This window comes from Phoca vitulina, unplaced genomic scaffold (assembly GCF_004348235.1).
Source record: "Phoca vitulina isolate PV1807 unplaced genomic scaffold, GSC_HSeal_1.0 scaffold63, whole genome shotgun sequence".
In the NCBI taxonomy this organism is placed as follows: Eukaryota; Metazoa; Chordata; class Mammalia; order Carnivora; family Phocidae; genus Phoca; species Phoca vitulina.
The window spans coordinates 5,256,653-5,283,470 of NW_022589766.1; the positions used below are offsets into that span (position 1 = coordinate 5,256,653).

At 48.0% G+C, this 26,818-nt stretch overlaps 1 protein-coding gene across 3 annotated transcripts in view; it reads left to right on the plus strand.

The window, feature by feature from the left end:
* Positions 1 to 26,818, plus strand: part of DPYSL5 (dihydropyrimidinase like 5) — a 91,822-nt gene that overhangs the window by 41,314 nt on the left and 23,690 nt on the right. For all 3 annotated transcript variants that reach the window (XM_032391504.1, XM_032391506.1, XM_032391505.1), the window contains exons 3-4: positions 23,822 to 23,980; positions 26,434 to 26,613. In XM_032391504.1, the coding sequence (XP_032247395.1) occupies positions 23,822 to 23,980; positions 26,434 to 26,613 (339 nt within the window). The remainder of the gene's footprint in view (positions 1 to 23,821; positions 23,981 to 26,433; positions 26,614 to 26,818) is intronic.

Sequence of the window (26,818 nt, forward strand, 5' to 3'; positions counted from 1 at the left end):
CTGGGGGTTCAGGTGTCCTGGCTAGGCGGTGGCTGACAAGGCTCTCCAAACCCGCCTCTGAGGAGCCTGGCTGGGGCAGGCAGAGGCTGGCCTTGCGGTCACAGTTCTAGGGCTGGCCCATCTCAGGCAGTTGGCTATTTAGGTCTCCCTGAGGATATCCTCCCTTTCCAGTCCAGGAGCAACAGACGAGACCCCTGGAAGGCTGGGCTGCGAGGAGTCACAGCAGCTGCGGCCTAGCCTGTTCTGAGGCAAGGGTGCTTCCAGGACTGATACTTCAGCATCTGGGGCCAAATCTGCCTACCCTAGCGGAGCCCAGAGAAGAGAGGCTGTAGGCAGACCCTTCCCACTTTCTCTTCTGAGAATTCCCCCAGGACCTGTGGGTAATGCCTCACTGATGAAATGGGGAGCCCCGTCCCCATAAACTTTTGCAGGGTCCTCCTGCAAGGTACACTAGTGACAGGACCTTTCTGGAGTGAGGGAGCATATCCAGTTCCCCATCGCCATGTACTGGAGCCAGGCCAGGCCCAGCCTGTTTGGTTTGTGGTCATTGTCATTGCTATTTTTATTGAAGCATAGCATAAATACCAAGAAGTGCACAAATTGTAAGTATATAGAATTGTCACAACTGAACACACCCTTGTAACCAGCACCCAAATCGAGAGGCTAGACATTGCCAGACCGGAGTCCCTCCTTATGCCCCCTCCCAGTCACTACTCCTTACCAAGGATAACCACTCTCCTGACTTCTAATACCACAGTTTAAAACAAACAAACAAACATCTTCATTGAGATATAATTCACACACCATACAATTCACCCACTTAAAGTATAGAAGTCATTGGTTTTTAGTATATTCACCGTAGATTGGTTCTGACTGTTTACTTTATATAAATGAAATTAAGTGGTTTGTTCCTTTGCATCAGCTTCCTTAGCTCAACATTATTTTTGTGAAATTCATGTTGTATTTTATTCACTTTTACTGCTTTGTAGTCTGATGTACCACACAGTACTTATCAATGGGTGTTTGGGTGGTTGCCAGTCATACTGTTGCTATGAATGTTCGTATACTTCTTTCAGCAAATCTATGCACACATTTCTGTGGGGCACATTCCTGGGAGTGGAATTGCTGGGTCACAGGGTACACATGTGCTCAGCTTTAGGAGATGCCACCAAATTATTTTCCAGACTGGCTGTCACAAGGTCTACTCCCAGCAATAATGTGAGAGAGGCCATAGTATTTACTATCAGCATAACTCTGATCATCCCTGGGGTCCCTGCTATAGTATGCTCAGGCCTGGCACCCCAAATTGTAGCTTTCTGGCTCCTGTCCCCGCCTGGGAGACCTGTAGTCCAAGGTCGGATGCCATGCTGTCACCACACTGTCTACCCACCTCTCAGAGGGCAGGCTGGCCTTCTTTGTCTTATTTTTCACATTGTCATCTGCCGGGACCTCATTAGCCAGGAGTGACAGCTTTTCCCCTGAGAGCCTTTAGCTCTTTATAGCCAATGAAAACCTCAGCACGTGCATCTTTGTGCAAGGTGGTGAGTAACTCTTGATCTTTTCCAGGTTTCTCATCCATGGGAGCAGCTGCCTCTGGAAAACACATAAAAGCCCCTGTGTGATTTAAGGCCCCCCAATCCATCTCAGGCTCTAGTTGTGGAGTGTTTAAAGGCCCATAGATCCTAAGCCACCCCCCTGGCTACCAGTGTCACCTAAGCCCACTCTTTATTCTATCCATCCCCTAAGCAAGACTGGATCTTGATGTCCTTGTGCCCAGCCCTCAGATTGGACGTTTCCTCATGCAGTCCCTGACTCAGTCTCCCCTGGATCCCATCCGTAGACCCTGCCCCAAGTTCTGCCTCAGTCTCCCAGCCTTCCAAGAGCTGTTTTCCTGCCCTGGTACTCCCACCCCTCCACTCCCGATTTCCCCTTCCCTCTGGTGCTCCTACAGCTGGGCGCTTGGGCATCCTCTTTCCTCGGGGCGCTGACAATCTCCCGGGGAGAGAAAATGCGCTCCTATTGCAGTGCCGCTCCGGGGGATGTGTCCACTAAATTATTCACACGGCCTGTGGCGCTCGTTCAGAGGCTGTGCACCCTGGTGGACCAACGCTGACCTACTTTGTACATTCTAAGGAAGGTAGCGGTTGATTCGCTTTAAGCATCTGGGTTTATAATTGAATAATAATCCTAAGGAAAGGCTCACCCAAGTGATTAGCCTAGAGAGAAAGAGAGATCAAGCTGCATCTTTTTGTTCTTATCTGACAGATCCGCGGGGCCTCGAACTCTGCACCCCCTGAGCTATTGCGTGCCTGTCAATTTGGCAGCCGCAGTCAGGGCTGGGAAAACAAAACAGTTGAAAGCCTGGCTTTTCCGAGAGCATCTGGGTCTCCATTGTACTGGGTCTAAAGGGATTTCTCTAGCACTTTAACAAATGCTTTGCCTGCTTTCAGAGGCTGTGGCAGGCTCTGCCTGGCTCCCCGGGCTCTGCATCCCGTGCTCACAGCCGGGCCCTTGATCCTCCTCCCCGCCTCCTCACACCCTCCCAACCTGCAGGCCCTGCCCTCCCCAGGCCCAGAACCTGGGTTTCCTGGAAGCAAAGCGCCAAGACCACCTGCTTGTTAATAATGCAGACCCCATTGAAGAAGGAGGTTATCTCCCGCGGGGAGGCAGGGGGCGGGAGGAAGGAGGGAGACCAAGTAACACCAACTGTGTTTATAAAGGTCCGGGATTTCAGTTGGGTCATGAGGTCTTTTATTATTATTCTGCTTAACGTACTTATGAGTTATATTTATTCTCTTGTGTGGAGCTAATGTTACCTAATAAAGAATGTTAATGCAAGCTCTGGAGCTCCACCCCACCAATGGCCCTCCGCTGCGCTCTGGGAAGATCAGAATCAGGCTTTTTAACCTATAGGCACAGCCCCTTCACTAAGATGTTGATAGAGGGGGCAGGCATGGGCAATGGGGAAAAGCTTCCTAGATGCCTTTTCTGCCTCCCGCTCCTCCAAAAATATATTAAGAACCACCATCTAGGCCAGTGGTTTTCAACCCTTGGAAACAAATTACATTAGAACAACTTGGGGAGAGGCGCCTGGGTGGCTCAGTTGTGTAAGCGTCTGCCTTCTCGGCTCAGATCATGATCCCAGTGTCCTGGGATCAAGCCCCGAATCGGGCTCTCTGCTGAGTGGGGAGTCTGCTTCTCCCTCTCCCACTGCCCTCCCCCTACTTTCGCTCTCTCTCTCTCTCTCTCTCAAATAAATAAATAAAATCTTAAAAAAAAAAGAACGACTTGGGGAATTTTTTTAAGACACCAGTATCCAGGGCCCATGCCACATCAGTGAAATCTGTATCTCTAGGTCTGTCTCTTCCCCCATCAGTATTTTTTTTAAGATTTATTTATTTATTTTAGAGAGAGAGGGTGCAAGCGGGGGAGGGGCTGAGGGAGAGAGAGAATCCCAGGCAGATACCCTGCTGAGCACAGAGCCTGACGGGGTCGATCCCACGACCCTGAGATCATGACCTGAGCTGAAACCAAGAGCCGGCCACCCAACCGACTGAGCCACCCAGGTGCTCCTCCATCAGTATTTTTTTTTAAAGCATCCCTGATGATTCTAACATTGGCAGGTGGATTAATAAGGAACTTGAAAAGTTCCACTCTTGAAAAGCATGTTGTCCTGGCTGTGACTCCTGCAGGTCTGACCCTCACCTTATGTGTCAGGCTGACATCTGAATCCCCTTTGAAAGCTCAGGCCTCCTTTGCCTTGCCCTTGCCAGTCTTACTTATTTGCTTCTCTCCTTCTATTCACATGCCTGGGTCTGATCAGTGGGCTCCCAAATCCCAGCCTGGGTCCGAGAGCCCCTGTACTTGCTAGATGTCCCTGGCCCTGTGTTCTCGCCTCCTGTCTGTATCCCACCGACATCATCGGGGAGTGAGAAGTTGGCCATGGTAGAGGTGTCATCAAACGGAAGTCCGGCTGGGTCTGTCCCTCTTCTTTGAGGGTCCAGAGATTCCCTCTCGTTTGTGCCAGGACCATCTGTCACAGAGACATGCTCCCATTAACTCAAAATCAGCATCAGCAGGACATCTATTCTTCCCTACAAGGGAAGCCAAATCTAAGAAGAGTGCTTGGCCAGCCTGAGATCAGCCAGGGGGCTGTTCAGTGGCATAGGTTTGGACAGCCTGTCACATCCCGCCCCCAGTGGAGGGTCCTGACCCTCCCTTGCCTTCTCTCACTGCAGAGGCCTGGGCCCTGTCTGGCAGAGTCCTGAGATTGGACAGGCTAGGACATAAATAAATTCCCTTTGGTGTCCGGCCTGCCAACATCCTTACCGAGGAACCCATTTATCCATTGGGCAGACTGTTTTTCTACTTTGCCTTTGAAATTTGCTCTTTTGGAATTAAAACTTTAAATGCTGGTCACTTCCTTTTTTTTTTTTTTTCTTCCTTTCTTGACTCAGTACTCTGTTTCTGTTCAGTTCTGGCCAAAATGTCTTTCCAGTCTTATAGCTCTGCAATAACACTTCCTGCTTATCAGGACCCAGACTCATAGGGTCTTGCTTTTTTTTTTCTTTTTTTTTTTTAAGTAGGCTCCATGCCCAGCATGGAGATCAGGTCTGAGATCATGACCTGAGCCGAGACCAGGAGTCAGATGCTTAACCAACTGAGCCACCCGGACGCCCCTATGGTCTTGCTTATTAATCAATGTTCCCAAGTTCACTTGTGTCTTCATTCCTGTAAAGAGCTGGAAGGGACCTTAGAAATCGAGTTCCACCCTCCCACTGATGGAAAATGAATGAGTTGCCCCAAGTCCCAGCGTTATTTGGACCAGAATGCAGGTTTCTCAGTCTGAGGGTCTTTTCACCATGCCACTCGGGGGACCTGCTGAAACCCCAGAGCAGGATAGTCAGCCCTTTCAGACAGCCTGTGACCTCTTGGTGGGTGCCTTGACACGATGGCTCTACACTTGCCTGGACCAGATGAAGTCATCCCAGAACTGACATGCACTGGGCAGACAGTGGAGCGAGCTCTTTGCCTCTCTGCCATGGTGGCTTTAGCAGACACCACTTGTCCTTGGAGGAGTAACATCCTTAGTTTTCGCCATTTACAAATGGGTGTTGTAGGGATTAAATGAGGATGCGTGAAAGACGCTTCCCCCCGTGCCTGGCACAGAGCATGCCTACGATCAATGTCGGTCCCCAGGCTGTGACGACCCGCGTCCACCCTAGGCCCACCCTTGGCTGTGTCTGCAGGCTCTTAGATCCACCCACTTCGGCTTTGCAATGAAATTGTTCTACTGTCCCATCTAGCGCCCAGGCTGCCTCTGTGTCCCTGGCTTTGCCGGCAGGCCACCCTGACAGATTCTCTCAGAATCCACCCTCCTCCCGGCTTGTTTCCGGGGCCAGCTGCTGCCACACCATGCCTGTCCTTCCGGCAGAGCTGCCACCCTTCTGGTGCGGCTGTGCTAGTGGGGATCCGCACAGCTGGGCTCCACTCCCCTTTCAGAATCACCACAGTCCCACTGAAGATCTCCGTGAGTGCCTCATGAAGTGGCTTCCCCTTCCAAGCCACCTGGAGGTCGTCCCTTCTCCTGCCTCTCCCAGTGGGACCCGGCACCTGTGCAGGGTTGTATTCGTCTTCTGCTGCTTCAGTACAAATTAAGACAATACCCACATGCTAGCTCCCAGTTCTGTAGGTCAGAAGTCTGGGCACAGTGTGACTGGGCTCTCTGCTCAGGGTCTCACAAGGATACAGTCAACGTGTTGGTTGGGCTGCTTTCTCATCCGGAGTTCAGAGTCCTCCGCCAAGCTCACGTGCTTGTGGCAGAATTCGGTTGCTTGACGCTCAAGTGCTGAGGTCCCCGATTCCCTGCTGGCTATCAGCTGAGGGCCCATCTCAGCTCCTTGAGGCTGTCACCATTCCTCGCCACGTGCCCCCTCCATCGTCAAAGCCAGCCACAGAGACTCTTTCACTTTGAATCCCTCTTCTATTTCAAATCCCTCGGACTTAGAATCTCTTTTGCCAGAAAGAACCCTGTCCCTTTAGGAGCTCACCTGATGAGCCTCAGGTCCACTGAGATCATCTCCCTTTCTTTTTTTTTTTTTTTTTTTTTTTTTTTTAAAGATTTTATTTATTTATTTGACAGAGAGAGACACAGTGAGAGAGGGAACACAAGCAGGGGGAGTGGGAGAGGGAGAAGCAGGCTTCCCGCGGAGCGGAGAGCCCGATATGGGACTCGATCCCAGGACCCTGGGACCATGACCTGAGCCAAAGGCAGTTGCTTAACAACTGAGCCACCCAGGCGCCCGAGATCATCTCCCTTTCTTAAAGTCAACTGTGCCATATAACAAAACACATGGGTGGTGGTGCCCCATCTTATTCCCAGGGCCCCTTCCATACTCCTGGGAGGGGACTGTATGGGGCGTGGTTCACTGGGAGTCATCTGCCTACCATTGGGCTGGGGGGATCCCAAGCAAAACCATGGCCATCCTATAGACATTTTGCCCTGGTCCATCTCCACTCCACCAATTTTGCTTCAACTACTTAAATCTTTTGGTGGCGCCTGGGTGGCTCAGTCGTTAAGCGTCTGCCTTCGGCTCAGGTCATGATCCCAGGGTCCTGGGATCGAGCCCCGCATCGGGCTCCCTGCTCTGCGGGAAGCCTGCTTCTCCCTCTCCCACTCCCCCTGCTTGTGTTCTCTCTCTCGCTGTGTATCTCTCTCTGTCAAATAAATAAACAAAATCTTTTAAAAAAAAAAAAAAAAAACTACTTAAATCTTTTGAAGGCTCCATATTTACATATTTTAAATTAAAAATCACCTTGGCCACCCTTCACTTCACAGCTCTCTGCGCCTCGTGTCGTGCTCCTGCTTGAGAACCTGCCGCGACTCCCCGTTGTCTAAGATGTCAAGTTGGGATTTCTGGATCTTCACCCTGGGCAGCTCCCCATCTGACCTTGCCTCTCCCTCCAGTCCTCATTCCCAACACATGCACATGTATCAGCAAGAGGGTTTTCTCTCCCGGTGAATGTCCCACGCTCCCCGCTGCTATCCCTTCCCACCATCCGAGGAACCCTTCAAGGCCTACCAAGCCCACGTCATGTTCTCCCTCCAGCTAATTCAGATCCAGGATCCCGCTTTCTCCTCCCCAGCTGAAATAATTTGTCTTGTTGGGGCTTTCAAATTGTTTCCTGTGTAGTTTGTCTTTCAGCTAAATTGAAGAGTATTTGTGGGGCAGAGACCACAATTTATATTTAACTCATGACCCACCACAGACCCACATAGCTTGAAACATAGAGTAGATGTTCAAGAAACACATGAATGTCAGCACAGTGTGGTGGTGATGAGCACAGACTGGAGTATACCATTAGAATCTGAATTTTAGCTCCATATTGACTGTGTGATTTGAACAAATTAATCTCTCTCTGTCTCTCAATCTCTTCTCTGGGAAATGGAGATTATAATAGTATTTTATGTGTGTTAATCAAGTTACTATCTGTAAAGAACTTAAAATAATACTTGGTGCTTACCAAGCACTATATGAGGGTCCATTAAATCAGTCAATCACTTGATCGTGCTACCAACCCCTGGAAAATACATTTGCACAGTTTCCTCATGAGCCTACATATTAAACTGTTAGGCATCAAATAGGAACTAAAAAGTTTGATTCTGTTCCTACTGTTAGGTCGACTATGTGTGTTTTAGATTTCAAATGGAGTCTAATAGTAATGGTGATGAATTCCAGATAATTTTCTCTCTTCTCTCTTTCTCTTAAAAGCAGAAATAGCCAGTCATAAACTCTGCAGGCATCAGGAGCTATTTAAAGATGTCCTGCTTCAAATCAGTTACCTTGCTTAACAATACCTTGCTGGCAACTTTCATTCTGCACCTGCATTAATTGGTCAGGCAAAATGTAGGCCAGGTTGACCCTTCTTAGAATAAATGTAAGAGGAGATCTATTGTTTCTTATAAACTTTACATCTAGTATTGGAAAAAAATCTCCTATGGTGACCAAGCAGCTCCTCAATTTCTAGAATAGTGTTTGCAAAGAATTTATCTATATAGAGATTATCGCATCTTAAAACCTTTGGTTCAAGAATAGAAATAAACGCCCCCTTCTGTGATCTCAAACATACTGGAAACCTTTCATATCTCGTACAAGAAGTTCTGCTTTAAAAAAAAAAAAAAAAAGTTCTGCTTTTATATTCTCATCCTTTGGGGTTTAAAAAAAGAAAATAAAAAAAATAACATGTGTTGCATGTATATTTCAGTGATACATATAGTACATGAACGATATATTTTTCTTTCTTTTCTTTCTCCTTTTTCTTTTCTTAAAGCCTGCATATTTTTTAATAGTTCAAGAAATATTTGAACATAGCCTTATGGAAAGCCTCAAAAATCTTAATTGTAAATACCTCTTTTCCCAGACCTTGCTGTAGTTGCCTCTGATGTGAGGTTATCATAGTCTTATGTTGAGTGTAAGGTGCACGTCTTAGAATGATGCCCTGACCGACAGGTAGGAATGTGTGTAGATGCCGAATCTTTTCCCTTGGTGGTTTTAGCCTCGTGATTCCTTCAAGTGATCAGTGCAGCCAAGCACATTTTTTCTCCTTCTGATCCTTTTTTATTTCTTATTAATTAAAAATTAGGAGCTATAATGATCCTTAGTGACTATACGAATTCAAAACTATGGGCCAACTATAGGGCGCCTGGGTGGCTCAGTCGTTAAGCGTCTGCCTTTGGCTCAGGTCATGATCCCAGGGTCCTGGGATTGAGTCCCTCATCGGGCTCCCTGCTCGGCAGGAAGCCTGCTTCTCCCTCTCCCGCTCCCCCTGCTTGTGTTCCTGCTCTCGCTGTCTCTCTCTCTGTCAAATAAATAAATAAAAATCTTAAAAAAAAAAAACCACTATGGGCCAACTATAATAAGAACTTTCTCACTGATCAATTTTTCTCTCTCATACTCACACACTTTCATACACTTTCACATTCTCGCACATGCTTGATCACACACACAATTTTAGAGCTGGAAGTACCACTAAAGATTAATGAATCCAACCCCGATCCATAAATAACTTTCGTGTTTAGATTTGAACTCGCCACAGTATTCTCAATTAATATTTAGAAATAAAATTAGGGGCGCCTGGGTGGCTCAGTCAGTTAAGCGTCTGCCTTTGGTTCAGGTCATGATCCTGGGGTCCTGGGATCGAGCCCCACATCCGGCTCCTGCTCAACGGGGGGTCTGCTTCTCCCTCTCCCACTCCCTCGCCCTGCTCCTTCTCTCTCTGACTCTCTCTCTCTCAAATAAATAAAATCTTTTTAAAAAATTAAACAATATATGTTGGTGAACTTTATTTTGGGGAGGAGTATGAATAGAATGAAGAAGGTCATGATTAGGCAACCTAGGAAACCACCTTTTTTTTGTTTTAATCCGTGTATTTTTTTTTTCTCAACAAATTGATTAAGGTATAATTGACATACAATAAGTCACGCATTTTTAAAGCATATATTTTGAGGGGCACCTGGCTGGCTCAGTTGGTGGAGCATGCGACTCTTGATCTCAAGGATGTGAGTTCGAGGCTCACGTTGTGTGTAGACATTACTTAAAAAGATAAAATCTTAAAGTGTGCAGTTTGATCCATTTTGAAATATGTATACACTGTGAAGCCACCACCATTAATATAATAAACATATTCATCACCCCCAAAAGTTTTTTTGTGTCCCTTGTCATCCTTCTCTGCCCCTGATAACCACTGATCTGTTTTCTGGTACGATAGATTAGTTTGCATTTTCCAACATTTTTATATAAATGGAATAATCCAGTATGTATTCCTTTTTTGGCCCAGTTTCTTCCACTCAGCATTATTAAGGTTTTGGTTATTGTAAATAAAGCTACTAGGAACATTTAGGTACAAGTATTTGTGCAGATGTATGCTTATTCCCCTTACATAATTACCTAAGAATGGAATGTCTAGGTCATATTGTAGGTGTATACCTTTACAGTAAGACTTGAAAGCAGGTAGTGTAAGTCCTCCAGCTTTGTTAATCTTTTTTTTAAAAGATTTTATTTATTTATTTGGCCGGGGCCGGGGGGCAAGCAGTGGGGAGGGGCAAAGGGAGAGGAGAGAGAACATCTCAAGCCGACTCACAACCCTGAGATCAGGACCTGAGCCGAAATCAAGAGTCGGACATTCAACCAAATGAGCCACCCAGGTCCCCCTGTTGTTTTTCAAATTTGTTTTGGCTATTTTGTCTTTGGGAGCAAACTTTTTTCAGTACAGGCTATGAGCTGAAAACTTAAGAGAACTGAGTGCATTAACCAAATTCTTGATAAACATTCTCTGCCCTTAGCATGGTCCCTTTCTGCTAGCTAAAAGTTAAGACTTTTCTTTAAAATTTTCTCAAATTATTTGGAGCGGGGGGGGGGAGATATGAGTGTGTGTGTGTGTGTGCGTGTGTATGTGTTAAAAGAAACTTTGTTGGGTGTTGGGGGTCGAGGGGAGGGCCTCGAGGATGTTGTCTTCCGTGAAGCTGGGCTACACACTGATGTGGACGTACTGTCTTCACGTGACGTGTATCTTACTGAACAGTGAACTGAGGACATCATGGGGAAGAGTCCATCCTGCCCCCTCTCTGCCTTACGACTAGTCAGTGGCGAATAGGGGTAGGCTGGGGCGTGTTGAGGGACTAGAGGAGGATAAAGGTTTTGTGGACTGGAATTCTAACCACTGAGCCATTGCCACCCTCTCCTGGTTCCTCTGTCAGGTTTCCATTCTCTTTGGTATCCCTTGTTACCACCAGGCTTGGGCTGTGGCTGTGATTTCTCTTCTGGGTCAGTGCCCTGAGTCACTTGCCAGGCTTAAGATACTCTAGAACTCTAGAACTCATGTTTGGGAGAGCACGCTAGCTCTGAAAATCTCTACGCCCTAGACATAGTGGCCCATCAAAGAGTATATTTTTCCTGCTGTGTGGAAAATACAGGGTTCAGAATGGAGCATATTGAGCCTCTGATGGGCTCTGGGATCCCCGGCCCCCAGGTGGCTCCTGGTGGCTCAGTGGCTCTGCACAGGACCCGCAGATGAGCTTCTGTCCCCTGCCTCCTACGAGAGCGGCGTATGGAGCTGTCCAGGCCCATTTGTCAGAGCACCTGTATATCCATTATTCACTTATTTTGATCTTTAAAGCCCCCTTTGGACAGGTCTTATTATTATCTTACTATCTTTTCTTTTTCCAGGTGGGGAAACTGAGTCTCAGAAAGCGAAATACTTGCCATGCTAATCAGTGCAGGGACAGGTCTGCCTGCCTCCCAGCCTTGACTCCAGCCCCATTCCTGGGCGCCTTGTATCCAGGGAGGCCCCAGGGCCACCTCCCTCGGCAGTTTTGTTGATGATATTGTTATCACTTAGCTTTGGGACAAACACGCGGACTCGCCGACGTCAGGGTAGACCGGGGCAGGAGAGCAAGTTGGGTTACATGTGGTGTATTTCTGGATGGTTGATAAATCCCTCTTCTCTGGCATCCGTGGGCAGCCTGGGCTTTTAATAAAGACAGTCGTGCCCTGCTTGCCTGTTAACTTTCCCACTTGGGGATTAGAAGGGGCTTTGCTAAGGAGGAGGATGACAAAGGGCCCCTCTGTGCGGCTCTATTTTAGAATGGTTTCCCCAGGCCCCTTGGCTTCTTAGAAGCTGGCAGCCACTTTCTCTCCGCCACATAACTCCCTTTGAGGATCATCTCCAGTCTCCATGGCAACTGCATGTCGGGAGATAGCCTGCTCTGTGCTGTGGCTTTGTATTAAACACAATGAATTTAAATTGGATGCTCGGCAGTGAAGATAATCATTCTGGGTTAGAGAGGAGCCCGGAGCTCCTCATTTCACAATTTTGGATGTTGGCACAATTCTCAGATTTAGCCCTGTAATTCAAGCTCTAGCCACACCTACCCCTCTGTTTCTAAACTGCAGTTAGGTCCAATTTCACTTGGGCTTTTCTCTGTCGTGTCACAGAGGAATCTTGGAAACACGGAGCCCCTCAGTCAGGCCAGGACTATCCTGAGCTCTAGAAGGGGCAGCATATACTATAAAGGAAACGTGGGGGCTCTAGAAGCAGATGGACCCTCATTCAGTCTGGCTGTGTGATTTCATCTGAGTCCATTTTCTTATCTATCAAAGGAGAAGAGTAACGTCTACCCTATAGAATCATTTTTTTAAAAATTTAATGTGCTAAAATAGAACATAACATTTACCATTTTAGCCATTTTTAAGTGTACAGGTCAGTGACATTAAGTACATACACAATGTCGCTGCAGTAGTCCATCTCCAGGGGCGGGCGCCTGGGTGACTCAGTCGGTTAAGCGTCTGCCTTCAGCTCAGGTCATGATCCTGGGGTCCTAGGATTGAGTCCTGCGTCAGGCTCTGTACTCAGCCAGAAGTGTACTTCTCCCTCTCCCTCTGCCCTTCCCCCTGCTCATTCTCTCTCTCTCTGTCTCAAATAAAATCTTTAAAAAAAATCCATCTCCAGAATTTTTTTTTTTAAAGATTTTGTTTATTTATTTGACAGAGAGAGACACAGTGAGAGAGGGAACACAAGCAGGGGGAGTGGGAGAGGGAGAAGCAGGCTTCCCGCTGAGCAGGGAGCCGGATGCGGGACTTGATCCCAGGACCCTGGGACCATGACCTGAGCCGAAGGCAGATGCTTAACGACTGAGCCACCCAGGCGCCCCATCTCCAGAATTTTTTTATCTTAACTAGCTGAAACTCAGTACCCATTAAATATGACTTCCCCATTCCCGCCCCCAGCCCCAGGCAGCCACCATTCCACTTTTTGTCACTGTGAACTTGACTACCCTAGGTACCTCATCTATGTGGATTCTTACAGTATTTGGTTCATTTGTGACTGGCTTATTTCATTGAGCATAATGTTCTCAAGTTTCAACTACATTATAACATGGCTCAGAATTTCCTTCATTTTTAAGGCTGGATAACATTCATATATACCACAATGTGTTTATCTATCTGTGCATCACCGGACCCTTGGGTTGCTTCCACCTTTTGGCTGTTAGGAATAATGCTGCTATGGACACATATATCTGTTTGAATCCTTGCTCTCAATCACAGACAGACTCATTTTGAGGATCACACAGGATAAGAAATGTTAAGAACACTGCACGTAGGGATGCCTGGGCGGCTCAGTTGTTAAGCGTCTGCCTTCGGCTCAGGTCATGATCCCAGGGTCCTGGGATCGAGCCCCGCATCGGGCTCCCTGCTCGGCGGGAAGCCTGCTTCTCCCTCTCCCACTGTCCCTGCTTGTGTTCCCTCTCTCGCTGTGTCTCTCTCTGTCAAATAAAAATAAATAAAATCTTTAAAAAAAAAAGAACACTGCACGTAGTAGGCCATCCGTCAGTGTGAACCCCTCTCCTGAAAGTGCGTGCAGCCCCGGGGGTTAACTGCCACAGCGACCTGCTGTTTTCAGTGTCAGTGATGTCACTTGCTCCGGAGCAAGCTGCTTCTCAGTCCCTGCAACGCGCCCATCTGCCATGCCTGGGAATTAACACAATTCATTCCAGGGTTTAAAGGAAATGTCTTAACCGTGAAAATGTGCATCGTCTCACGCATGCTTTAACATTCCCTCTCCAGTTGGTATTCATGTATTCCTCGTTCCAGAAGCAAGAGAATGTTAGGGCTGATGTATATACTTCCTTATCAGTTGACTATTTTAAGTATTCCCTCTAGGAGCCCTGAAGCGGGGCGAGATCACCCCAGGCTCTGAGGTTCTGGGCTTAGTTACTATTTCATAGGTATCAGATGTGTTCGTAGCATTACAGAAGAGAATGGGATTTGGAGTAAAAATATCTAGCCCCCAGTCTTGGCCCAGCTCTAAGACACCGAGGTAGGCAAACCGCTGTCCCACGTGGTGGTCGTGGTTGATGAGGGGAGGACTCTGCTGTGCAGCTGACCCACTCCTGGAGCACTCCGTGCATCGAGGGAGAGAGGGACCAGGTCCTTGGGCTGGGGCGCAGCCCTCCAGGAGATTCTCTCTGGGTGTAGTTTCATCCAAAGCCCCTGGAGTAGGGGTGACTCTCTGCAGCCTTGGGCGCCTCCAGGGATGAGAACCCCAGAGCTCAGGAACCATCATCCTTCCCTGCGGGGTCCTCTGAAATGAGAGGTTCAGCCGCCAGCACCGCCGAGTGAGCAGCCCCCCAGAGAGTCGGCTAGCACCCCTTTGTACTTAGGAATTTGAGACAGAAGGGAAGGAGGAGGAGAGCTCTTGCCAGCCTCCTGACCTGGGCGTGACCCAGCTGCTCCGAGCAGCAGAGCAGCAGGGCCCAGGGCCGTTGGGCTGACGGGAGGAGGGGAGGTGACGATTTGGCACGGAGTCTCAGACCTTTCTCTGCCTTGTCTGCAGTGCTGCTGCTGGGGGCGGTGTGTGTGCCCGGAGTCTACCTGTTGAGCTGATGTCAGGGCTTCAGGAGCAGATGCGTTTGTTCACTGTCCCTGAGACCCCAAAACTGCCCTGGTTTGTTCACTCCTGGGGAGGGGGCGCTTAGGCCTCCGGGGGGAGGCAACTTAACCTCTAGGGTAGTTCCCCTCCTCTTGAAGCCGTTGAGCCAGGGAGTTTCGTGCCTCGGTAGGAGGGTTTGCTCGGCTTCCATAACGCCGTGCCAGACTGGTCTAACTCCTAGACCTTGGCTCTTCTTGGCTCTTCTTCCCAGTGTTCTTCCTGGTCTTATCTCCATCTTAATCCTGTCCCACGTGCTGCCTCTCAGAGCCCTATCCCACATCACCTCCTCCGACTCACCTTGTCCCCCTGGGTGACCTGTTAGCGATGACTCCCACGGTCATAGCTACAGCCTGGGCACCCCTGTGTGCCTCCCCCAGATGCAGCCGTCCACCACAACCCTGCTCCCCTCCCAGGGATCCCACCTTCCAGGAATGGCACCCCCATCCTCTCAAGCTGGAGCTCGCTCGCCCAAGACCACAGGACTCAGCGATACAGCCAGAAGTCGGATCCAGGTCTGCCAGGCTCCAGAGTTCGGGCTTCTCTCACCGGAGAGCCCGCCTCCACACACTGCTAACAAGCATAAAAATGCAAATGTCACCCTAAGCCCCAACCAAACCCTGGGCCAGCCCTGAGATGCCTCCCCCTTTATTGCTGTGCTGGATCTCTGCCCGGACCCTTTTGTGGGCCAGCCCTGCCCCACCCCCCCGGGCTCCCCACTCCCTCAGCTCTCCCGGGCTGCTTCCTCTGCCCCTGCTGCCGGCTTCCCTGGCCCCTCATGATGGCATGTTGATTCCAGCCCTCTCTAGTTGATTCTGCATGCAACTCCCGCAGGAGTGTTGGCTCAGCGCCACACTCCTCTAGTTTTTCCAAACCTTGCCCCTGGGAATTTGACTCCATTTCCTGTTTTGCTAAGAGGTCTGGGACCAAGGGTCCGGGCACCCTCTGATCATCTCCTCCTTTCTCGATTCCCTACCGCTCTTGAGTGGATGGGAAGAGGGGTCCCTCCCAGCCTAATAGATACGAGGATCAACCCTCAGTTTCCTCATCGGAGCAATGGGGACAGTAATGTACCTCTTTCACAGGGTCATTGTTAGAGTTAAAGGGGCACAGAGCACGTGCTCAGGGGGTGTTGGTTATCATTAGTGATGTTCATCTCCACTTGGATGTCCCTCAGTGGGCTCTGTCTTAAGACGAACAAAAACTCCCTTCCCTCTCCTCATACTGTTTTTTCAGCCACACAAGCATGAAACCTCCCTCATCATTTACATCACCTCCCCTTCTAGCATCAAACCTGGCTGTTACCGCTTCTTCCGGAAAACAGCTTTCACGTTTGTCCCTTCCATTCCCGTCCCCAAATTCAGGGCCATGACACTGCAGCGGGCACTCCATGGTCAGAGTATCGGCAGTCAGACTTCATCTTCTTCCTCTGCCCCGCAGCCTGCCGTGACTACAGACCTGTCCAGGGCTGGGGGTGTGGCAGCATCCTCCTATAAACCCCGCACTCCCTCAGCGCCCTCAGGACCACCGCCTCCTCAGGACACAAGTTGCTAAACTTTGCTGACCCGATGGAATCCAGGTTCAGCAGGGTCCTCACAGTCTGGTCCTAACTAGACCTGCCTCGGCCCAAACCAAACAGGTCTACTGTCTGTCCTCCGGCTGTGCCCCCGACTTTGCCCACACTATCATGCCCACCTTCCAGCTCTTAGCCTGCCTACCCAGTATAGCCTTCCCTTCCTTTGGCCTTTTGCACTTGATGCTGCCACCAAAAAAAATACTACTTTTTTTTTTTTTTTTAAGATTTTATTTATTTATTTGAGAGAGAGCATGAGCAGCGGGAGGGGCAAAAGGAGGGAGAGGGAAAAGCAGACTCCCCGCTGAGCAGGAAGCCCGCCCAGGACCCCAGGATCACGACCAGGACCCCAGGATCATGACCTGAGCCGAAGACAGACTGACTGAGCCACCCAGGCACCCCAAGAGGAATGTTACTTTTGATGCCTTGTACTCTCACTGTACTTCGAAATCATCTCTATTACAAATGAACTTTTTTCTTGTCCTGTTTGCCAACCACATTTCTTGCTTCTTCTGGAGCATCTGATACGTGTCCAAGAGGGCACGTAGTGTATGTATTAATGCTACCTACAAATTATATACTTACTGGCCATAAACACTATTTATTAGGCTCCTACTATGTGCAGGCACTGTGCTAAGTGTTTTACATACATTTTCTCATCTAATTAGAGTAACCCCATGGATATATATTATCTTCATTTTACAAATGAGGAAATGGAGCTCAGAGATAAACAACTTGCCCAAGTTCTTACAAGTAAGTGATGGGACTAGGATTTAAACCTGGATCTGCCTGCCTTAAAGTCCAATTCTTGTCCTTATACTATTTTGCCTTTTTTTTTTTTTAAAGATTTTATTTATTTATTTATTTGACAGAGATAGCGAGAGAAGGAACACAAACAGGGGGAGTGGGAGAGGGAGAAGCAGGCTTCCTGCCGAGCAGGGAGCCCGATGCGGGGCTCGATCCCAGGACCCGGGGATCATGACCTGAGCCGAAGGCAGACGCTTAATGACTGAGCCACCCAGGTGCCCCTGTTTTGCCTCTTAATATGCCTGTACATGGCAGCCAGGGTAAGTGTGGGGAAAATGTCCTTTTCCCAAAATATATTGTGGATTGAAGGTTGCCTGTTTCCTCTGCAGAAAATTCAAAGAATGAAATGTGAGTTTTAGATAGGGTAATGCTTAGAGTAAGAGCATTGCAAGGTCAGACGTGGGACCAGGCCCCCCCAGATGGTGTGGGAGAGGCTGTGGACACAGAAGGCGGGAGTGGAAAGTGAAAGGAACTTTGGGAGTGCAATTAATTGCAAATGTACAATTTAGAGAAAACCAGTCAGCTGCAGGATGAGCTCCGCAGGCTGTAAATTACAGGTCAAGAGAAGGCTTGAGAGCTGTCTGCAGCCACAGGGACAGAAAGGGTAGCCCCAGGGAACTGATCACACATCAATCGGATGCCCTGCAGAAAAGCTAGGGGGTTTTTTGGTTTTGGTTTTGTTTTTTCAGAGAAAAGAGGCATTTGATAGAAAGGGGTGGGGGCAACTGCAAAAGAGACTGGAGCAGTGGTCAGTACTCTAGAGGCCTGGAAGGGAATTGTCAGAGAAAGAGTCGGTGTCCCGAGTCCCCCAATGTGAGCTGGCTGAGTTGGTGAAGCTCAGTGTAAACCTGTAAGAGCCGGATCACCCTCGATCAGGCAAGTGTAGCTAATACAAATGTGGTACTCCTTGTTCAAAAATTATGAAGAATTTTAAGATGATGACAGCAAAACATTAAATACCAAGCAGAGAGCCTCTCTACATGCAAGGCACAGTGGGACCCCTCAGGCCACGAAAGATACGGACTGAGTGCCAGGCATGGTTCTAAGCACCATGCATGTGTCATCTCACTTGATGAAATGCTCAGGTCCTTCTTTTGGAGAGCTTCTCAAGTCCGAAGACATGGTGGTGCTTAAGTGCTGGCTTTCCAGAGGGCCCATAAGCAGCTGACAGATCCCTGATGGTGAAGGAAGTTACTCAGAGCAAGAGAGAAACCACCGAGCTAGTGATTTTTTTTCTCTTGTACTTTGGGAGATTGTGAATAAAAGATAGAAGATCATTTTAATGTGCAAAGAAAAAGAACTGGTTCAGCACTTCCATGAGAGACAGATCTAGCTGAACCAGTGCTGCCTTTTTCAGCTGCTTCAGTCAATGTAGAAATGTTTGCATCGTGTTCACTAGTCAACAAAACACATCCAAATACTTATTTGACTCTCCATGCTGGAGCAGTCCCTCTTTAAAGACTGAGTTGCCCTTGATCTATAGGTCTAGGCAAAAGCAGATCCTGCTTTTCTGATTCCAGTCACCTCCCCGAAAACAAATCCCCTTTTCTATGCGAAGTATAGAGCGTTCTATACACTCCAGGAAGCCCCTCCCCCTTCCCCAGTGAAAAACCCCTCGGATTAGCTCTGGCCCAACTGCCTTCTCAACAGCAGAGCACAAAGTTTGTGCCTTGACCTATTGGTTCAGCCTTGGAACAAGCTTCTTCTTTGGGAGAAGGGTTGCGGGGCAGGAAGTGGTGTGGAATTGGAAGATAAAAATCTGATGAACTTCTGAAGCATAAAGGCGAGCTTTCTATCAGGTTTAAGTTGAGTTTCAGTACAAGTTCTGGCCAAGTGTGTGCCTGGAAAGTGGGTCATAAAATGGATTACCATTAAGTATATTGGGTTTTATTAGGAAACAAATGGAGGTGAGCATTACTGAACGTCAAGTAATTCCAGATTTACCCAGCAGAATATCACAAATGTCAAAAACAAATAACAGTAACCCTTTGAAATACTCAAGTTATGTTTCATCTCCTGCCAAATGTGTATCACGATGCTGAGTCTGTTGGTTAAACAAATGGTCCCAATATCCATATTAACTTAATAGTGAGAGATGTGAAGTCCCACATTCACAATAAAAACAAATGCCACATACTCAGTGGGGGGTGCTTGGCTGGACAGCAGTTTAGGTAAAAACTTAAGGACCTGTGTTGGTAAATGGGCAGCTGTGGTCAGCCACGAGGCTCCGGGAGAACCCGGTAAATCGGCTGTTCCCTGGGCCAGGCCGGTAAAATTGGAAGTGCGCATGCGCCGCGAAGCTACACAGCCGCCTCCTGGTTACCCTATACCCTGAACGTGGGGGACTGTTCGTGTGTGAGCGGGAATACTCACGCACCATGTGTGGTGGTAAACGTCCATGAACTCGGAATTGAGTATCTACGTGGAGGAGTATTCATACAGTTAATTAAAGTGAATGAAATAGATCTTAAAGATGTTGAGTTTTGGGGCGCCTGGCTGGCTCAGTCGTTAGGCGTCTGCCTTCGGCACAGGTCATGATCTCAGGGTCCTGGGGTCGAGCCCCACGGGGGGCTCTCTGCTCAGCGGGAAGCCTGCTTCTCCCTCTCCCACTCCCCCTGCTTGTGTTCCCTCTCTCCCTGTCTGTCAAATAAATAAATAAAATCTTAAAAAAAAAAAAAAAAGATGTTGAGTTTTTTTAAAAAGCAAGTTGCAAAAAGGTATGGACAATCCAATACCATTTGTGTAAATTTTTTAAATTCACAAAACAAACATAGTCAAAGCATAAGAACATAGATGGGAGCAATTTATATCAACCTCAGGGGAGAGGGATGGAGAACAGGATGGAGGGCTTTGTTTGGATTGCTTGTATTCCATTTTCTTTAATGTTTTTTAAAAAAACAGCAGAAAGTATTAAATCTGTTATGTTTGACTAGTGGTGGGCTCATGCCTATGTGTTGTATTATTTTCTATACTTTTTTTTTTTAAAGACTTTATTTGACAGAGAGAGACACAGCGACAGCAGGAACACAAGCAGGGGGAGTGGGAGAAGGAGAAGCAGGCTCCCCGCTGAGCAGGGAGCCCGATGCGGGGCTCGATCCCAGGACCCCAGGATCATGACCTGAGCCGAAGGCAGACGCTTAACGACTGAGCCACCCAGGCACCCCTATTTTCTATACTTTTACTGTATGTTTGAATTGTTTCATAACTTTAAAAGAAAGTATTTTGAACACATAAGCATGGTTAACTAAATTTTTTTAAGGATTTATTTATTTGAGAGAGAGAGTGCAAGTACGTGGGATGGGGGGAGCGGGGAGGGGCAGCGGGAGAAGAAGAGAGAGAATCTGAAGCAGACTCCCTGCTGAGCGGGAAGCCCCATGGGGCTTGATCCCAGGACCCTGAGATCATGACCTGAGCTGAAACCAAGAGTCAGACGCCTAACCGACTGAGCCACCCAGGCGCCTCACATGGTTCACTAAATGTTAAATATTTAGCCTCCTCTAAATTTATGTTTAAAAAGGATATTATAAATAAAGTAATGTAGTCTATTAAATAGATTTCAGAAAACTAGAAAAAAATAAATAACTCAGACTCTCATCACTCAAAACAGTCCTTGTTAATGTTTTGGTCTATTTCCTCCTATGTTTTTCCTTGTGTGGGTGCCTGTGTGTTTAAACATACTTCTCAGCATCTTGGGTACACATATTGAATTCTGCCTTTTTCGCTCATTATAGTATCACCCTTTTTCCATGTTATGACTTAGACTCCATGAACATCATTTCTGTTGACTTCCATTAAACATCGTCCACAGCTTGCTCAACCAACACCATTTTTGCATAAAACCAGGAACGTTCAGCAGTCACACAGCCCCGTGTTCGTAAACATAATCCCTTTGAAAGCCTCAGGAACAGGATTGGGTCGTGCTCTCTGTTGATTTCTAAAGGCTGTTTTGTGTGGGATGACAGTAAAAAGGTCTGTCACATCTGTGATATCACACTCCCAGGAAGACAGAGCTTGTCGGCATTCGTCCCGTGGGTTGGAACTGTACATATTTTCAAAGCCAGCTCTGTATATCTTGCCTGACAGGAAACAAGTGCTCGAACATCCTTGTACATCCAGCATCTGGTCTGGATTCCTGAGCCTGCAGCTGGGGGAGTATTTGCTGATCCTGTTAAACTCTTGTTTTGAGGCCGGAGGTTATAGCAGAAATAATTATTCCAGATATTTATGTGCCCCTTCCCAGCTTGCAGGTGCTCTCACATCCATTGCCACTAGATCATCTCTGGGCCCCCAGGAGGTGAGGTGCAGAGCGGGCACACAGTAAGTGGGATTTCAGCCAGTAAGTGGGAAAGTCAGCACCACCGTCCTGGGACACCTACCAGAACTCTTCAGTTACTGTCCTTAGACTCAGGCAAGAGGGGCCATGTCTGCCCAGAGCCCATTGTCCTCTTCTAGACTCAGGATCCCTGGAATTCCCTAACGAACGGTCCTGAGCACTTCCAGGACCTATGCAAGCTTGAATCCGTCCTCTTGGGGGCCAGACTACCAGTGTGTGCACGCCTGGGTCCAAGGGCAGCATTTTGCAGGGAGTGAGCAGATCTTAGACCCGCAGGCTGCAGGATGAACCCCAGGGTCAGGGGTGTGAGCTGGGGGCAGGTGCAAAGGCTGAAGGCCAACATCCCCTGCAATGTAGCTCAGAGCTACAAGGACTCCCAAGAGTTCTAAATTCAGGCCTGGCCTTCTCAGCCATATACTTGTCAGAGTAGTAGGAGGATAGAATGTATTCTGTGTAACAGCTTGATCTGTAACTTTTAACCATTTTAGAGATTCATCACATGGACCTCCTTTTCTACTCTTGCTCTGGGACCCACAGATCTTAAGAAAAGTCTTGGCTCTCTTATCATACTATGCTGTTTCCAGGTCCCCCTTTTTCTATCCAAGGCCACACATACTGAGGGGAGTGCAAAGGAAAACAATCTAGAACCAATAAAACAAGTGTATAAAATAAATAAAACAATTTAGTGTATAAATTCCCAATATCCGACACACCCCATGTCCACGTGTAAAGGCAAGAAATGCATTTCAGGGCAGGATAGAGTACAACCACCTGCTGCAAGGATGAATCAGCCTGGCAGATCCAGCCGGATCACAAATAGAAGCCAACTAGTAAAGCTACAATCTGCTGCTCTTCCCCTTCTCTCATTTCCCTGCCCCCTCACCCCCATCCCGGTTCCCCCTTTGTGTACCGCAGAACTGCCGCCCTCTGTTGGTTGTTTTAAGCCATGCAAGAAGTGGGACCCCTGACATCTTGACAACATGGAGAGTTTTCTCCCTGGCCAAGTCAGGGTCAGCGTGGAAAATCTGTGTTGCAAGAGTTTTCATTTTAATTGTTGTTTGGCCACAGAACTGAATTTTTTTTCAGTTCCCCATTCCCCAGCAATATTTCTGATTTGTGATCAAGGATTTGACTGACTAGAGGAGCATGAAATCATCAAGACAATTTCATTGTCCTGTTTTTCTCCCCTACAGAAAACGGAGATAAACAGCCAAAGTCTGGATAATTAAACACACATTAGGACAGACTTCACTCCGTCCATTTTATTCGAGATGTTTCACTTGACTTTCCCAGCTATCCAGCAAGGAAGCTAATTTAGGTAAAGCTTAGAGAGGTTAAGTAGCTATTATAGTAGCTATTATAGGTAAAGCATGTCAGACGGGTTAAGTAATGTGGCTGAGGTTATCCAGCTGGGAGGTGGCGAGTGGGGACTCAAATTTTGGCCCAAGTTGAAGAACAGGTTTTGTCCAAACTTTTACTCATTGGAAAAAGAGAGTCAACTTCTATCAGAGCACTCACAGAGTAGTGGAGCCCTCTCTTAATTATTCTATTTTGATGAAGTTTTGTTTGGGAACAACACATTAGCCTGGAACAGCCTTTAGTCAATGCTAGTTCTGGAAGCTTGTGCAGGTCACCCAACCAAACTGGTTTAAAAAAAAGTATGTGTGGGGGAGGTGGATCTTTAATACAGATTTGGTAATTATTCCTGGAGGTATGCTTTTTTTTTTTATTACAAGTAGGCTTTTTAAAGATTTCTCTTGAAGTGGTATCTTGTGGAGATTGTGAATAGGATAATTTTTCATTGATAAATCATACAGGGACCTAAAAAGTGCTCTATCTCAAACAAGATAAATGGAAATGAACTTAATGTGCTTGGAAAAACTGAAGACAAAAACACCCATGTGGAAGGTGCATATGAAAACTTTGAATAAAATTGTTTCATGAAGGGGCGCCTGGGTGGCTCAGTCGGTTAAGCGTCTGCCTTCAGCTCAGGTCATGATCCCGGGGTCCTGGGAGTCCTGGGATCAAGCCCCGCATCGGGCTCCCTGCTCAGTGGGGAGCCTGCTTCTCCCTCTGCCCCTCCCCGAAGCTTGTGCTCTCTATCAAATAAATAAAAAATATTTTAAATAAGTAAATAAAATTGTTTCGTGAAATACGAGAGAATAAAACAAAATGATATATCCAAATTAACATTTGCTTCGTTAGGATTTAAATACGTCTGGGTGACTAAATAAATATTATAAATAGACACATTACATTGAGCATTTGGTTGCGTCATCTACGTACTCCAGTTGGCCAGAATCATTGGGGGTGGGGGCAGTCTGCTCTTTGGGAAGGAGAGGCTGGCCTCAGGCTCCAGTAACACACGAAGTGGTTTTTCCAAAGCACCAAGCCACACCCCGAGACAAGGAAGAAGCAGGTTTGTGTGCTGGATCCACAGTGGGGGTGAAGGTTACACACTGGGTCCTGCATGTCCAGCTCCTTACAGTTTCCCAAGCGTTGCTGCACTGGGGACTCACAGCCTCTTGCTTGATAGGGTCTGTGGTTGGCCCCCCGTGTCTCCCTGCATCGGCGACTCCGGTGTGGGAAGGGATGTGACAAGACTGCTCTTCCTGTCCCTGCAGGCGGCGCTAGTCGGAGGAACCACCATGGTCATCGGCCACGTCCTGCCTGATAAGGAGACCTCCCTGGTGGACGCCTACGAGAAGTGCCGGGGTCTGGCCGACCCCAAGGTCTGCTGTGACTACGCCCTGCACGTGGGGATCACCTGGTGGGCACCCAAGGTAACAGTGCTGGCTGGAATCCCAAAAGAAGAATGAAAGCTCTCTGAGGCAGAGGGGCAGTCTGGTCGGAGCCGGCTAGGTTGGGGTGCTCTCCCACAGGTGTGGGACCCCCCCACCATCCTAGCCCCCCCCAAATGCCAAAAGAAAAAAAAACACAGGATTCCACAAGGGGGTGAGAAGGCTTGTTCTTGATTTAAAGGGCCAGTTTTCCATCAGACGCAGAAGGCCTAAGACAGAGGTGTAGGGAGCTCTGAATCCTTGCTCAGGTCACAGCAGCATCTCTCGATGGCAGCGGCGCCTAAGGGGGCTGCTGCTGAGTAGTGGGCAAGAGTCAGGCTCCAAGGGTTGTGTCGTTTTCATGCTGGACGGGACAGCATGGCCCTGAGGGCTCAGAACAGAACAGAGGGTGCTATCCTGGCTCAGTGCTGCCTGGAACAAATGGACAGGGCCCCTTCTTCCCTCTGGGGGCCCAGCCCCCACTCTGAGAGCCTGGAGGCTGCTCCTGGCACATGGCTGAGGCTGCCTCCCACGGAGCCATTTCTCACTTCAGCCTTTGTGGCCTTCACTTCTGGCTTTCCTGTCCTCCCACTGCCCCAGGCCCCAGGGCCATGCCCGATTCCCACCTCCTGGCTCCTCCTAAAAACAGATAGACAGGCGTTTAGATTTTGCTTCATTTCTGGAGTTTTACTGCTTATTACCCCAGGGAAGCAGGCTGGGTGTTCGTTCTTTCCTCAATTCTGTATTAATCACCATGTGCCGGTTCTTGTGTGGGTGCCCTAGAATCATAAAAAGAAGTGAGCACTGAGCCGCCGGGCTGGCTCCGTTGGTAGAGCATGCGGCTCTTGATCTCAAGGCCGTGAGTTCAAACTCCACATTGGTCATGGAGTCTACTTTAAAAAAACAAAACAAGGGGCGCCTGGGCGGCTCAGTCATTAAGCGTCTGCCTTCGGCTCGGGTCATGATCCCAGGGTCTTGGGATCGAGCCCCACATCGGGCTCCCTGCTCAGCGGAGAGCCTGCTTCTCCCTCTCCCACTCCCCCTGCTTGTGTTCCCTCTCTCGCTGTGTCTCTCTGTCAAATAAATAAATAAAATCTTTAAAAAAAAAAAAACAAGCATTAATACATTTTACAAAATCCTTCAGCTGTGGAACCTGGCCTGAAGGGCCTGACTCCCTTCTCAGATGGTAATTAAAAGCCTCGTGTACTTCTGCCCTTGGGTTTTAGCTGTGAGTGTGGGGCTCACCCAGTCTCCTCCGTTATTTCCGACCTGGTCCTTAGGAAAGGCCTCAGAGCCCCCCAAGCCTCACACCATGAAGACCTCCCTCCTGGTATTGGGAAAAGGCGCAGACCACCCTGAATGTCAGCCAGCCCCTACCACAAGTGGGGGTTTTGTTTATTTGGACACCCTCCTGGGTGGACGACCCTACCCCAAGCTTCTCTATTCCCTCCCCCTCGAGTTGGCCTGGAATAGAGCGTCCATTCCGATTCTCAGCCACACTGAGGCCAGGCCAGCCATCCCTAGGTCCCTGGAGGTTGTGGGGACTTCCATGCCTCTAGAATTTCAGATTCTTTTTTGTTATTATCAAAAAATTTCTTTCTAACTATAGATTTTAAAAACAGAAAAGAAGCCCATCATCTGGTCACCCCCCAACACAACCACTATTGTTTTAGCTTATTTCCTTCCAGTCTGTTTTTCACAGGTGCTTTTTACATAGTAACTCTTTCACTTAAGTGGGAGCATTTTTTATTTGGCTGCATGGTCTTCATGGAGATAAACTTCAAGTTATTTTCCTATTGTCAGACCAATGTTGCTTCCATTTTCTCATCCCAGTTTCCAATTTACATCCTAATAATGTTGGAATGAATCTTCTTATTCACATAGCTTTATTCATATTCCTAAATTAGATTTTTCCCAGGGTCTCAGGATTTTTTTTTTTTTTAGATTTTATTTTTAGGTAATCTTCATGCCCAACCTGGGGCTCGAACCCACAACCCCAAGATCAAGAGTTGCATGCTCCACTGACTGAGCCATCCAGGCGCCCCCAGTCTCTGGATTTTTAGCATGATTGTGCCTTCTTTGTAACGCCACTTCCATTATGGGGGCAGGGGGCACAAGCCGTGGGAGTAAAAGCTGTTAGTGCATTCACCAAGAAGGCTGCCTTGGAGTCAGAAACATAAGACAAGCCTCTGGGATAGCAGAAACGTGCCTGGACAGTAACAATATAGGCTATATTTGTGTCACTCCTGACAACTTACCAAGTAGTTCTGCGTCCATTTGCTCATGTAACCATACAGCTGCCTGTGGGAGGAAAATGAGATACTGCGAGGTGGCGGGTGGTCATACAGTCACTCCGCCGACTGGCCCACATCCCCTCCATCCTGGGCCAGCATCCGCCAGCCCGCCTCTTGAACATCTGTACTCACGAGGCATTGCCTTTGCATTTTGCTCTCCAGGTGAAAGCAGAAATGGAGACACTGGTAAGGGAGAAGGGTGTCAACTCGTTCCAGATGTTCATGACCTACAAAGACTTGTACATGCTTCGGGACAGTGAGCTGTACCAAGTGTTACACGCTTGCAAGGACATTGGAGCGATCCCCCGAGTCCATGCTGAGAATGGGGAGCTCGTGGCCGAGGCAAGGCAATAGAGAATATTGGGAAGGGGGGAGGCTGGGCGCCAATACAAACAGTTCTTAGGGGGATTCCTGACCCCCCCATCACCCATCCCACAATTTTGTTCAGAGAAAATAAGTTATAAAAGAAAGTGTGAGATGTTGACACCCCAAATGACAAATCTTAGTCAGAAAATCCAAACTTTTCTGCTGTCTATGAAACAAAAAT